We start from the raw sequence: 14,071 nt of genomic DNA on the forward strand, positions 1-14,071 counted from the left end.
AATCAGTGAGCCCCGGCTCAGCTCAGGGGAGTTTGTTAGGCTTACCTGGTGTTAGTGATGGGACATCTCTCTCTGCTTGGGTTTGTGTGTGTGTGTGTGTGTGTGTGTGTGTGTGTGTGTGTGTGTGTGTGTGTGTGTGTGTGTGTGTGTGTGTGGGGTGGTGTATTGATAAAAAGTACAGTGGACATTACATCTTGCCTGTTCACTGCAGTGAGCAGCTGTTAACAGCATTATGCATTCTGTATCTATCGGTGTGGAGTCAGTATGTGTATTTTTTTTACCCGAGGTAACGTGAACCCCTCGGGTCGGGCTTTCTTACCACATTCCTCGCGCACAAACACTCTGAGACATGCAGGAAGCCACATGTTCTGGCATGTAGCAGGAGTGTTAACCAACCCATCGGGATTACAGGTCTTCCACAGAGAGAAGGATACATTTGGAGAGAATAAAAAGACAAAGCTGGAGGGCTGTAGCGGCGTGTATCCATGGCAACGGCGCTGGGCCATGGTGTTTTTAAGAGTAAGTGTATGATGATTGCAAGGGAAGGCAAATGGATTCCCTCTGGGGTTTACTTTGTTGTAGCTGTGGCCCCTTTTTGTGAAAACCATTAATGAAAGTGTGTGTTTGATTGTGTGTGTGTGTGTGTGTGTGTGTGTGTGTGTTTTCTCAATCCCCTTTGAGTTTTTGAGGCACAAAGGCTTTATTCCCATTTGGATCGTCAAAAAAAAAAATCACGGTATGGAAAAACTAAAGTCCAACATACGAGAGACATTTTGGGGTATTTCTTTTCCAAAATGGTGGCACACAAGTGGAACCTGATCCGACTGCTGCCACGTTGGAGACGCTGACATCAGGTGCCTTAAAGCCTTCACTCCAGCATCAGCGAATCTGAGAGACCTTTATTTAGTACAGCGTGGGCTCGATGAGTTGTCAGGTATCCTCCATTTTGTCAGACTCAAGTTTTCCTTGCAGGATAAATTTGATTAATTTAGGGAAAAATGTGTCTCACCGTATATCTTTTGTTCTTTACTGCACAGAAAACTGAAATAATTCAAGTATATATGAATGCCTTTTTTAACGAAAAATCTAATATTCACATTTACATATAAAAAAGAAAGTACAATCAAACTAATATAATAAATAGTATTAGTCATCATTTTTATTTCATCACTGTGTAACCGAAGGGTCAATGTCGCTCTGGTGTTGTTTGCAGATTTGTGTATTGAGAGGGAATCTAGTGTGTAGCGTGAAATGTTCTCACACCCCTACATGTAGGCACTCATGGCCCTGTGATGTACTTTGTAAACTGCTTGTGTCCCCCCCCCCCCCCAAAGTGCACATGCTCATTTAAATTCACAGCAATTTACAATATGAATGTACGATGCCTCCCCCAGCTCTCTCTGTTTTTGTCCCTCTCTCTCTCTCTCTCTATCACAAACACACACTCATTGTTACACTGCTTTTATCCCACTCACTCCACCATAGTTAGAACTACAGTTGACACACACACAACCCATCTTTCTGTGATCTGTGTGTGTGTGTGTGTGTGCAACATCATTCATGATCTCATCAGCTTCCATATTATCACCATTCACACACACGCGCGCGCCCTATTAAACTCACGTGTTAACAAAACATCCTTATAATCACTTATTCACTCACTAATGCCTTTAAGAGACTCGTCCAACACTTCTACACTCACTGCATCACTGATATACACACATGTACACACTGCCGCCTCACAATGTGCTCTTGTAGCTATTAGGCTTGTGTCATTAAAGCTCTTCAGTCTAATTATCTCCCCTGATGAGCCGGGGGTCTCGAAGGGCCGGCGGGGAGGCATCCGCCATGATTGACTTGGCCCGTGCTCTTCTCGACGAGCCATTAGCCCGGTGAACAGGAAAGCATACAGTACACACACACACACACTCTCACACACACACATCCCCTATTCATTTACATCTTTGTGAAAAGACCTGTCAGTTGTTTGGAAGAAGAAATGTGATGGAGGGATGAGCGTGTGCGCGGCGTGCGCTTTCCCTCTCAGTCGGTGAAGGTGTGTGTGAGCGTGTGTGTGAGTCACTCGTTCCTCTCATGAGCCAGGTGCCACAGGGGAATGCTGGGAATGTAAGCCGATGATGAGTGATGGCGACAGTTTTGCCAGAGAAACGGAGCGATGGGATGGAGGGAGCTGGAAGAAGGGAGGGAGATGCCTCGTCTTTCCTCTACAGATTGTGTACCAACCACTGATAAGTACTGTCACACCGCAGGAAAAAGAGTTCATTTTAATTCCCTCATTAATCAGTTTATTCCACAGGGTTTGGGCGATTGAGGATTATATTTATTTTCCATGTGGGCTTGTGCATGCATGCCTGAGTTATGAAAGCCAGTAGAGAGAGAGAGGAGTGAAGGGAGGATGTTTTAGAGATTGGGAAATTATTTACAGTAAGTTGGTGGCAGGGAGTGTAAGGAAAGGAGCAATGGTTGACCATTAATAAACATAAGCACATAATGGCTAACTGGGCTGAGAAAGGATTTCTACAATCTGTATGTGTGCATGTTTGTCTGAAGGGTAGAAATAGATATGCAGAGAGAGAGAGAGAGAGAGAGAGAGAGAGAGAGAGAGAGAGAGAGAGAGAGAGAGAGCTCAGTTATTCCAGGGCATTAAAATCTCTCTGACCACAAAGGTCGTCTTATCTTAAAAACTTCTGATAATGTTAGTCCATTAAAATTCTGAGTGGGAGTTTAAGAAGATGCATCTGACCTCCACGGGCCGATGCGCGATGTGTATTTTTTAAATAATGTGTCTTTCCAGAGAAAGCACACAACTATGCCGCTTGTCCACATAGTTATTGTTTTCAAGTAAAGATTTTCTTTTTTCCATGAGCCCCAAAGGAGATTGATACTTCCTTTTGGCCCATTAGGCAGAGGAACATGAGCTAGGATGCAGTCGATGGCACTTCCTCCTGAAGTCATTGAATCAAGCGTTGGTCATTTGTGGACCTGAATGCACCTAACTTTTAAAATAATGGATAACTCTGTAATACATTGGAGATGCGTCATGGCTACGGGGAGCACAACGTCCCTCTGTCCAGTCTGAAATATCTATTGAATATTTAACAATATTATTGGATGGATTGCAATAAGTTTGCGAAACCCATTCATAGGCAAATATTTCTTCTCGCATCACCATAAAGTTGACACGTGTGATTTTGAGTGAAAAGTCTCAACAGCTATCGCCTCAAAATGTGGAGCAGACAATCATGTTCCTGTCATGATGAATCATCATAACTTTGGCGGTGACTTAATTTCTCTTCTTTTTAGCCGTCATCCTTCATTTTCAGACCGTCTGATCACCTCAGGCAGTGAGTGCCAAAGTCTGGGGCCTCTATCTGGCTTGTTGTGTTGGGTATCCTGCCCAACAGTTTGTATCTGTGATGAAAAGATAGAAATGAGTCACTCATTATTAGTTACTACATTAAATTGGGTTGAGTCAAATCCCTCAGAGTGATACAACAATGGCTCTCCAAATTGAAGAGAAAGAAAAGCAGCACCTCTCAAAACCCAAACCAATTATTACCCCAGTGCTCTCTAAAGTGGCCTCCGAGTTCCTGAAGTCAGCCTCAGTGTGCCCTCTGGTTCCCAAGGAGGTGAGAGAAGAGAGGGGATGGGAGAGCCATCCTGGGAACAGATGGCGTTCAGCTGCCTGGGTGTTTATGGACACAGCTGTCAGTCACTTGGCATGTGAGTGTGTGTGCCCACATGTGTGTATTTGTTTTTGTGTATGTATGCCGAGTCTGTCTCTCCAACTCAATGTGTTCCCCAGTTCCTTTGTCCTCAGTATGTCGGTGAAGTTGCATCAGATCTGTGTGTTTATTGATCTGTCATTTTTTGCTGTGAACATAAAGATGTCGTGGCAGAGCTCAGAGCTCCGATCTCAGATCAGGGTTCAAACAAAACCTGCAAAAAGAATGCAAGACTCGTGTCACCTGTCATGAGCAAGAATGTCTCTCTTTGGCTCAAAGCGTGTTCACTATGCTTTACCTCCACCTAGTGGTGAGTCGCGGTAATGCTGCTCACCTTTCTCACGATGCAGTATTCTCAGACACATAGTATACATCAGTATGTTTGACTTGATTAGATTGAATTGTTTTACATGTAAGCAGCACTTAGGTGTTTCATTACATATGACTTCGCCTTGTTTTTGGGCGGGTATAGTCTGCTGTGAAGCTTTTTGCACACACACACACAAAAAAGCTGCTTGCGGCGTTTGAAAATGCTGCAAAAATATTAAATATTAAAGTTGCGTGCTGTAGTAAAAAACCAGACTGCAGCTACTCGCTCACCATGAGTAACCGCTCTCTTATTTCATTGATATTGTTACCATAACAAATATTGATTTGAGCAGCTTTAAATATCATTTTTGACATTGTCCTTATTTGTCGATTAACTTTTCTCACAAATTAAAGAAAGTTGCTCGTTCCTTAATCACGAAGAAAGACGAGTGATATTGGTGTTCAGCGTGTGGAACAACACAAACATCCTGTCGAATTTACTCTCACTGTCACACACACACGTCAGCGTGTGTGAAATCATGATGTTCCCTGAAAATATTTTGAGCTAATTAGCAGCAGCTATTAGCCAGCTGTGGAAACTCTTTTGCTGAAGCAAATGAGGGGAAATGAGGAATTACAGAGGGTGCACTAAAATTCCTGAATAAAATATAAAGTGCCTGAACACTTGATGTTTTATGTTTTGTTGTTTATATCTACAGTTTTTTCCCCCACATTTTTCATCGTAGCTGAGCGTAGGATTTGCATGATTTGAGACTTGCTGCATGATGTTCATGAATATTGTTATATATCTGTGTCCGCTAATGTTGCAGAGAGTATAGCAGTTTTGGCAAAAACACATCGTGCTGTGTCTCGCTGAAAGGGACAGCCCTAAACTTTGTGTTTTGTGCTGTCCATTAAAATGTGTATAAAAGGGTTTTATGGTGTTAACATTTAGTGCGTGACTAAATGTCTCTCCGAGGCCTCATGATGTCATCTGTGAGCGGCTTCAGTTGGCAGCGTGGAGGTCCATCACACCGCCGATCCCGCCATTGTACGCGCACAGCTTGGTGCAGACGCCGGGGTCGGCTCGGCTGCTGCAGCCGTGACTCATGGACTCTAGCATGATGGTGGCAGCTAGAGAGTGGTGAAGGGGAACAGGAGACTCTGTGGTGGTGGTTTATGGGAAATGGATGTAAATTAGTTCAAGTGAATTAAAAAAGTGCAGTGGGAAGCAGAGAGATGCAGCTTCTTTGTGTTGTGACTGTGCTCACGGTGCAGTTATCTCCCAGGCTCCAGAAAGAGGAAGTCAGGGGACATATTCATGCACTTCTGGTCATGCACAACAGGCACAGATACACACTTTAGGAATTTAGAAGGCTCATCTGTTTCCAACAACAAGAAGGGGGGTTATTACTAATTCATTCGATGAGTACTTTACATCATTTGTAGTTCATTTGAAACATAAGTACAGTTTAGTCACCGCGATGTATTCTGGACCATCGATCGGTCACTTGTTGACAAAAGGCTTCCTTCCTTCCCCTCTTCAGAATGATTACTTTCCAGAACTAGAACGGGCACTCGGTAGAGCGCATACCTTCGCATATCACAAGATTGGGCATTGCATTATGAACATTTTGGCATTAGTTGCATGCTAATTGGATATAAATTGACCGCGCGCTATGGTAAAATGATGATTTTGACCTTTTCATGACCTTGACTTTGACCTTTGACCCAATCGATCCCCAAATCGAATCAAATGGTGCCCGGATAATAACCAATCATCCCACCAAATTTCATGCGATTCAAGAAGATGTTGACCTTTTCATGACCTTGACCTTTGACCCGATCGATCCCAAAATCTAATCAAATGGTGCCCCGATAATAACCAATCATTCCACCAAATTCCATGCGATTCGGTTTAAGACTTTTTGACTTATGCGAATAACACGCATGCATACAAATACACGGCGATCAAAACATTACCTTCCGCATTTTCAATGCGAAGGTAATTACGCATTACAACTTCTTTCACAAGCAGCATTAAGGGCTAAGCCTTGTATAAATAGTATTTTCAAGGTCTACCTCTTTTAATTAGTGCTCGTCAATGCCCGGGCCTTTTGACAGGCAATTAGAAAGTCCTCTGATTAAAGAAAGCCAGTTTTATTACAACAGAAAGTTCATGCCTTGTTAGCGCTGCAATGACCAGAATATGGATGGGCTTTTAGAAAGTATACACCTGCTTATCACTCGGTAACATTTCCCTGAGTCATGATGAAAATGCAAAAGTCATTTTTATTTCTGTGTATGATAAATGTCCCCTGCTCTAAAGGGAGTGGTGCTACTCGTTCCATGGAGTCACTCGACGTGTTTTTAATCAAAACAGAACGATTTTTGGAGCTTGTTGCGACCAATGATTACAGAAAAGTCAGTGTTGAGGACATCTTAAATTCAATTTATAAAACAACACAGATAGCATATGTGGGTTATTATTGTGGTGTGGGACTTCATGCTTCACAGAGAATAACTTGTTACCACTCAAATACACTGTGGCATCTCTTCCCCAGGCCGTGTAAAGTCAGTTCTGCCAAACTATTATTAAAATGACTACTTTCGCAATACCCCCGAGTGGTGTGTATCCATCCAGATAGGTTGTTTTGTTGGTTTGTAGATGACTGGCATCAACATGTGTTTCAGGCTTCAGATATGCACATTATTCATTTTGATTAGAAACACTAAACACCAACACCCATCACAGGAAAAACTCTACAGGCAACCGTAATCAGATCAGACATTCATAAGAAAGCTGCAATAAAATGTTTGCAGGATAGAATACTTTATAGATTACAGTGGCGTCTTTAGACATGATTTTTTAAGATGCAATACAGCATGTGAGGTGATGCAAAATAAAAAATGTTAAACTGCTGACAAAAATGTCTGACCTAGCCCATTCGTGACTCCCTGCTTTTGCTTTTTATCTCTTCGGGAGAATTGTGTCCGATGCTGGAAAAGCTGAAGTGGGATGGTGCTTCTGAAAAGGCATCATATGACATAATATTATGTATTATACGAGAGCTCCACTGCAGGACCCAGCTTTGGTGCTACCGCCTCAAAAGCTCCATCACCACGAGTTTTAAGGCGTATGAGGGACAGACAGAAAGTTCTGGAGGTTGGATCTGAGATGGCGGGATGTTGAATGTGGGTGAAGTAATTCAGCCACGTATGGAGGAGTCTGGCCGACGACACACCGACAAGTTAAGAGAGTAACTAAAGGGATATTCTGACATGAATGTGTTTTATTTTAGACACAACATAGTAAATATCTACCTGTGAGCACCAAGCAACCACCAGAAGGAGAAGATGCATTGTTGTATCCCTGTTGTTTTTGTAATGTTCCTCTGTAGATCTGATAGTTTGGGATGTTAGATTATTCCGGAGTCTTTATACAAGCAATCTTTTTAAAAGGACAGTGAGAGGAACAGACTGCTTTATTACTATCCAACATCATTTCCAGTCCAATCTCTGCAACAAGATGATCTGAGACATTGTCGACACCTCCGCTAAACCATATGTTCAGTTAGAGTGACACACCTTGTTTTCAAGGAAGAAGGAAGACCGTTAATTATGGTACATGAAAGATATTGTTCAGACACAATAGATTCCAGTTGCAGTTTCCGTGCACAGATACTTTTAGCTTTGATGTATTGAAGTCTTTTTAATGGCTAGTTTGTGCTAAGTGCACTCTAAAATTAATAATTGTGTCGTAGATAAATGATCAAAGCTGTTGTAGCGCCACAGTAAGTAGTAATAAACGAGATCGGGGTGGAGACAGTCTGCCCACTGCGGTCTAGAAAGTTATTAGTTTACCATGGTGCAATGTTATAATGTCTTCAAATGTCACACATTGCACAACTCCAATTGCCCTTTTGGGATATCAAGATATTTTCTGATTGTTTTTTCGTCCCCTTTGAGTCTCTAAAAATAAGTTTATGAATATCGTTTTCCAATTGATAGATAATGCATTTTTGAGTTATTACTAAGTTGGTACAATACAACACTGGAATCAATTTACTGAGCTCAGTACAACTTGTGGTACTCAGGCAAAAAATCTGTTGGTTACTTTGTGACGTGATTGTTTGTGACACTTTTGACAAAAAGGTTCATTTTACCTCAATTGCCTCACCAAATTTCATGTATTAATAATGATTTGCATATTATTTCCTCCTCTGACAACAGTCTGTTTGTTTTCTTAGTTTATTCTATTGATTGACCATTAGTTTCTGCTATACCACTCACTAATCTTCCCGGGATTCACATTTTAAAAGACATTCAAATAAATACATTATTAGATTAATACAACCGTGAAACCAAGGTCCAAAATGATCAATTACTACATCCTATTGATTGAATTAGGACATATAATAATAACAATAATAACAACAACAAAATAAAGGTAATTTTATAGTTAGAAGATTCAGTCATACAGTCTGCTTTTGGTATCTCTGCATTTGTTTCCTGATGTATAGCACTTTTGGATTCTCTAATATTTTTTTATAACTCATTTGATCCCACAGAAGATCTATATATAACTGTATGTTTTTATAAGATCCATTTTTGATGTGGCGATAACCTTTATCAACATGCCAAGGATACCATCATACATAAACAAGGGGTCATCATGTGAAATAAAATAAAATAAAAGAGAGAGAGGAGACCACCTGACGGCAACCAACAAGAGAAGTAGCCACTGTCGTGTTGTTGCCTTCTTATAAGAGAGAGAGTCAAAGTTGTGAAGCCATACCCTTTAAGGCCTCATGATTGATGAACTGAGGACCTGAAATAAGGCTCCTATTTGCCAGTCAGGTTATTTGAGGCATTGCACAACATGGAAATGGAGAGAAAACATCCAAAATAAATATGAAGTGTTACATTTACTGCAGTTTCTCCAATTGCATCTGTAGATTTTCTCTGAATTCACAAAAAACACATTTGATAATGCCTGATTGCCATATTTAAACATAGAATACAAAATAAAATAAAACGTTGACGTCAGTCTCAATGTTAACTGACTAATTAACTGGGATGGATAGACCAATAGATAGATACTCATGTTAGATGAAATGTGTACCTGTAGTGTCTCAACCTTAAACGAGGGGGCAATTGTTTTGAGGTGTTTCCACTCAAATGTAAATAAACCACCATATACAACATATGTATCATGACATAGCGTTAGCAGCTAACTCAAGCACTCCCATCCATATTATACTCAATATTGTCACGGGTGTGTCACGGGGTGAGGCTCGGGTGCAAAGAGATGGGCTTGGACTCCAGGTTTGAGTGAACCAAAAAACACTTTAATTCAGAAAACGATAAAAACATAAAAACTGTGGCTCTAAAGCAACTACAAAAAACACTAGGAATCATCATGCGAACACAGACTGAGAGGGAGACATCGAAACAGCGCCACAAGAGACAGAGATAAAGACTGGCACAATATATAGGGGGAAAACACAGGTGTACGGCATGAGGCAATCAGGGAGACAGGAGTGGTTGAGGGCAGGTGAAGGGAATTAACTAATCAAGGAGACAGAGGAGTGGCTGAGGGCAGGTGAAGGGAATGAACCAATCAAGACAGAGGAGAAACAGAGGAGACACAGAACACAGGAGACAGAGGAGAAACAGGAGAAAGAATATATTTTTACCCACGTCTACACATGGCGACTCCTACTCGTTCCTTCCCAGCACAACTGGACGTATACATTCAATTTAAAAGTAGTATAGGGAATCGGGATAATCAAACCACATCTCAGGGACACACCATGAGTTGTGTTGCCAGAGCATTCTTCTTCCCTCGCTGAGCGATGGAGAGAATTGTTTTACATCTTCTTTGCAGCAGCTGCAGATGCCCACGGATCAAATCATATCAGTTTCAAAGGTTAATGTGATCACAGTCGCCGGGCTGAGAGGAAACATTTGACACACATTCTGACGTCAAATTGATCCAGACCCTGAAAACAAATACCAACATGGCTGCAAGCACCAGGATGTGCATGTGGCATTATATCTTACTTATCGGTGTTGTGTAGTCGCAGTTGTCGTGTTTTGTGTAGTTTGTCATGCGTCCATCGGCCACCTCATACATTTATCAACCATACGAGATGCCGCTTAATAAAGCAAATACACCTCTGTTGTTTGTCTTGGTTGTAGCTTAAGAAGAGGCCGCATGTTATAGATTCATGAACGAATTAAAAATCAACACATCCTCCCATCACTGCTCGCCAGAACCCTCAAAACCAAAAGACTTTCATCTCTGACGGTTTCTCTGCGCTCACATATTGCATGTTTTTTAATCTTCTTTTTATCCATTATTAATTGCAACAGAAGTCTCTGTTCTGGTGCTGCCTCTGCTGATAAAAGCGTGTCGACTCATTGCAGATTCATACACAGACATAAACACGTAACGACGCAGGTATTACGCAGCTAGAAAGGAGATATATGCACAATGTACTATATCAAACTCTAAACTCAATTCACATTTATCCACTACGGACAAAAAGATTTGGTCTAAATGTTTTATTTCAAGATATGACACACATATTAAAACGTATCCGGATGAGGGATGACTAAAAACACCAGTCGGTGGCAATAGATCATGACATTATTTATATTATTTTGATGGCTGTTGGTTTCTCAACTCTGAGACCCAGGGAGAAATGTGTTGGGACTTGATAAGATGTTGTGAGCTCGTCTGCCACCGCCCACCAACTTGTTATGACCTGTTCCTCAGTGCAAGCTGTTGTTTTGTTCAAAGGTTCACAGTCCCTGTTGTTATCTTCCTTTAACACCAGTACAGTGGCCCACATTAAGCACCACAAAGAGTCCACCATTTTTTAAGATGCCCTTTAGGTTCTAAGGCTTGGATGAGGTGAAATAACACGTTCAAAATGTCAAAAAATGGGCCTCACCGTGTGGAGCTTGAAAGTTCTTGTCAGAAAAGGTAGATGAGGTCATTGGAGATCAGTTTTTGTTTAATTCTGGTAAAAGAGGTGATACAACTGATCGTGTACAATGCCAGCGTAGGTGCTCACGACTGTGGTGGTATCGGTGTAAAGGTTCCTGTGTGGGCGACACAAAGGAAGACATGAGTTTCATACATGAATTCACACGTTTTAGAAGTGCATCAATGAACCTGTGATTAAAATCTCTTACGCTGCCTTCTCCTCCAGCTTCATGCCCCTGATGTCCTCCAGGTATCCACTGGCCGTGTTGACGGCGTTGTCAAAGTAGGACTTGATGGAGCCTGATATCTTGGTCAGCGTGCCCTGCTCCTCCTCGACGGCCCTCGGCATACGGAAGCTTTCAGCGCCTGCACACACCAGGTCAGGGGGGTCAGAGGTTGCCACGTGTTATCAGTCAAACAACACATGTTATTCATCACTGATTTATCATATTCATAAGTACATGTCATGGTCTGAGAATGCACTTACTGAGAGCGAGGAGTGCAACCAGCACAGTAACGACCAGCAGCTTCGTCATGCTGTAACTCGGGCCTATGAGGACAGAGAATAGAAAGAGACATTTAAAAGCTTACCTCACTTTATCCACTAGGGTGAGACATTGTCCTTTACATTCATCCACTCAGAGGGAAAGGATAGATTTGTGCTGATAGATTCGATATCAACTGTCGTTAATAAGTCTTTTTTACTCTTCTGTCGGAGTCTTTTTTTATTCTTTAGCCTAAAAATAAATACAAATTCTGATTTAGAATTCTGTTCAACGTACATGTTACGTCGTAAAATATGCATCTTTCTTGAAAGTTTCTCATCTAGCATTAAAAAGTCATGCTTTTCTCAGTAAAAGTGTCAGTATACTCACTGTATTCCTCTTCAGAAACAGAGTAAGAGGCACCACTGGCCCGACCTGTTTATATAGGAGTGAGGATGTATTGACTGCTCGCTCCCAGAGCCAAAGTGCACTCTGTGGAAGATAAACCTGCACTGTTGCCCGGGGTGTGTTTCTGGGAGTGTGTGTGACATTGCGTCTTGATAAAACAGACATGGCTATCTACGTCAACACAAGAATCGGAACATAAAGGGGCTGGAGGGGGCATCACGTTGGTACATTTCCATGAACTGTGTGTGTGTGTGTGGGTATGTGTGTGTGCACACTACCTTTGAGGACACACGGATCAATTATTTCCCATTGATTAGGTTTGCACATTCTTACACATTGGCCTGACCAAAACCTCCACGAGGAGGCACTTGTTACTTGCACAATGTCGGTGATGCGTTCATGTCACATTACAATAGTCCTAAGTCCAACTAGGATGGCACCATGTCTAGAGTGTGTTGAACACGTCATCCGGCTATTTTGAGTTGTGAAATATTTAGGTCTTATTAGGTTAAATAATTACTTGGCAACAGTTAAGAGACACCTTGCAGCTCTTTTTTTGTCTTAAAGGTTATTTGGGGTTATTTGTATGTTCTCTCTTACACTTACACAAATCCGCAGGTTTTGTCAATTTTCTTTTGTTCGTGGTTTGCTCATACAATTTGTATTTATTTGTATATAGTCACATTACTTTATGTTTTTGAATGAAGAAAAAAATATGTTGATGTTGTTTTTGAATGAATACATTTGTTGTTGAATAGTTTTCTCTTTAGTTTTTTTAGCGTTGGTTGGTAAATGTTTTGATTCCATGGCAGGACATTTGTACAGGAGCAATGCATTCATTACGGGGTAAAAATAGTGACTCATTTACTGAGAATAAAGCTCGTATTTTGAATAAATCCACAGATAAATTATTAAATATACCAAGAAATCCTCAAATATATTATTGAAGCAACACATATATTCATATATAAATAAATCTAATTACACATATAACAATTTGTGAAAATATTTAAATAGCTAATGAAATAGTTGTTGTTTTTTATAGAAAAAAATTATGTTTGTTCATTTCAGGGAACTGTTATTTCCAATTGCCACATTTATTTCCTCGCCCTTTTTCTTTACATCTTTTATATAAAAATGAATGTGGTGTGGTTATCTCACAGATTCATACAAAAGCAACAGCACAAGAATTACCAAGCACACTCTGAAATGAATAAAACAAATTAAATTTTAAAAGTAAAAAGATACTTATTTATTCATTGACCTTTATTGACTAATGTATATATGTATATTTCAGTGCTTTTTTTCATTTTATACTTCAGGAGTTCTAATATTTTTTTTCATCGGCATATTTAATTATTTATTTAAATTATTTAAATAGAATTCCATAGGTGAGAGCTTCTCGCACCTATGTGTGAAGTTTCTTGGAAATACAAATTAAACTGAACAGATTGTTTTCTCAATTAAAACGTTTTTACAGAAAATATAACAATCTTGTTAATTAAAATAGCGACAGTGAAGTCTCAAGTTCTGATCTCATTTCTTCTGGTTTTAGGACTAATTGTCTGTTATTGTGTGTAATGGCTACATATTGATCAAGTCTTAAGTAAACATTACCAGCCTCTAATGTCATGTTGCTTGTGACCCCTGTGACCCTGAGCTGTGGGACTCAAACTGTCAGACAGCTTGTGCTTTTCATTGAATCCAGCTGATTCAGTGCTATGAGGGCTCGGCTCTGCTGGAGACGACATGCTTCCATCAATTCAGTTTATTGTATATAGCTCAATATCACAAATTACGAATTTTCCTCAGCGGGCTGTATACAATCTTTACACATACGACATCCCTGACCTTTGACCTCACATCGCATCAGAAAAAACTCCCAAGAAATAGTAAAAACCCTTTCACAAGGAAAAAATGGAAGAACCCTTCAGGAGAGCAACAGAGGAGGATCCCTGTCCAGGATGGACAGAAGAATAGATGCCATGTGTTCAGAATGAAGCGTTACAGAGTTACAACACATTTAATGAATATGACAGAATATATTTCCAGGGACAAAGACGCAGCTTTTATAAATCAGTTTTGTTGTGTCACGTCTAGAACTCTGTAATTACACAGCAGGGATG

The 14,071-nt window shown here is 40.6% G+C and overlaps 1 protein-coding gene across 1 annotated transcript; it reads right to left on the reverse strand.

The window, feature by feature from the left end:
* Nucleotides 1–10,610: 10,610 nt before the first annotated feature.
* apoc2 (apolipoprotein C-II) lies at nucleotides 10,611–12,062 on the reverse strand. Its single transcript, XM_056444306.1, has 4 exons — nucleotides 11,928–12,062; nucleotides 11,540–11,602; nucleotides 11,262–11,418; nucleotides 10,611–11,168 (listed from the first exon to the last, which is right to left on the reverse strand). The coding sequence occupies exons 2-4, from the start codon at nucleotides 11,586–11,588 to the stop codon at nucleotides 11,081–11,083; spliced, it is 294 nt and encodes a 97-aa protein (XP_056300281.1). The 5' UTR covers nucleotides 11,589–11,602; nucleotides 11,928–12,062; the 3' UTR covers nucleotides 10,611–11,080.
* Nucleotides 12,063–14,071: the final 2,009 nt, after the last annotated feature.

Source organism: Pseudoliparis swirei, chromosome 22 (genome assembly GCF_029220125.1).
Source record: "Pseudoliparis swirei isolate HS2019 ecotype Mariana Trench chromosome 22, NWPU_hadal_v1, whole genome shotgun sequence".
Classification (NCBI taxonomy): domain Eukaryota; kingdom Metazoa; phylum Chordata; class Actinopteri; order Perciformes; family Liparidae; genus Pseudoliparis; species Pseudoliparis swirei.

What these genes read in the sequence shown, in the direction of transcription:
- apoc2 (XM_056444306.1), bottom strand. Translation starts at nt 11,588, where the DNA reads ATGACGAAGCTGCTGGTCGTTACTGTGCTGGTTGCACTCCTCGCTCTC. An exon ending in GGTTGCACTCCTCGCTCTCA is followed by an intron (nt 11,419 to 11,539) that starts GTAAGTGCATTC and finishes TGGTGTGTGCAG; the next exon opens with GCGCTGAAAGCTTCCGTATG. An exon ending in AAGCTGGAGGAGAAGGCAGC is followed by an intron (nt 11,169 to 11,261) that starts GTAAGAGATTTT and finishes TCGCCCACACAG; the next exon opens with GAACCTTTACACCGATACCA.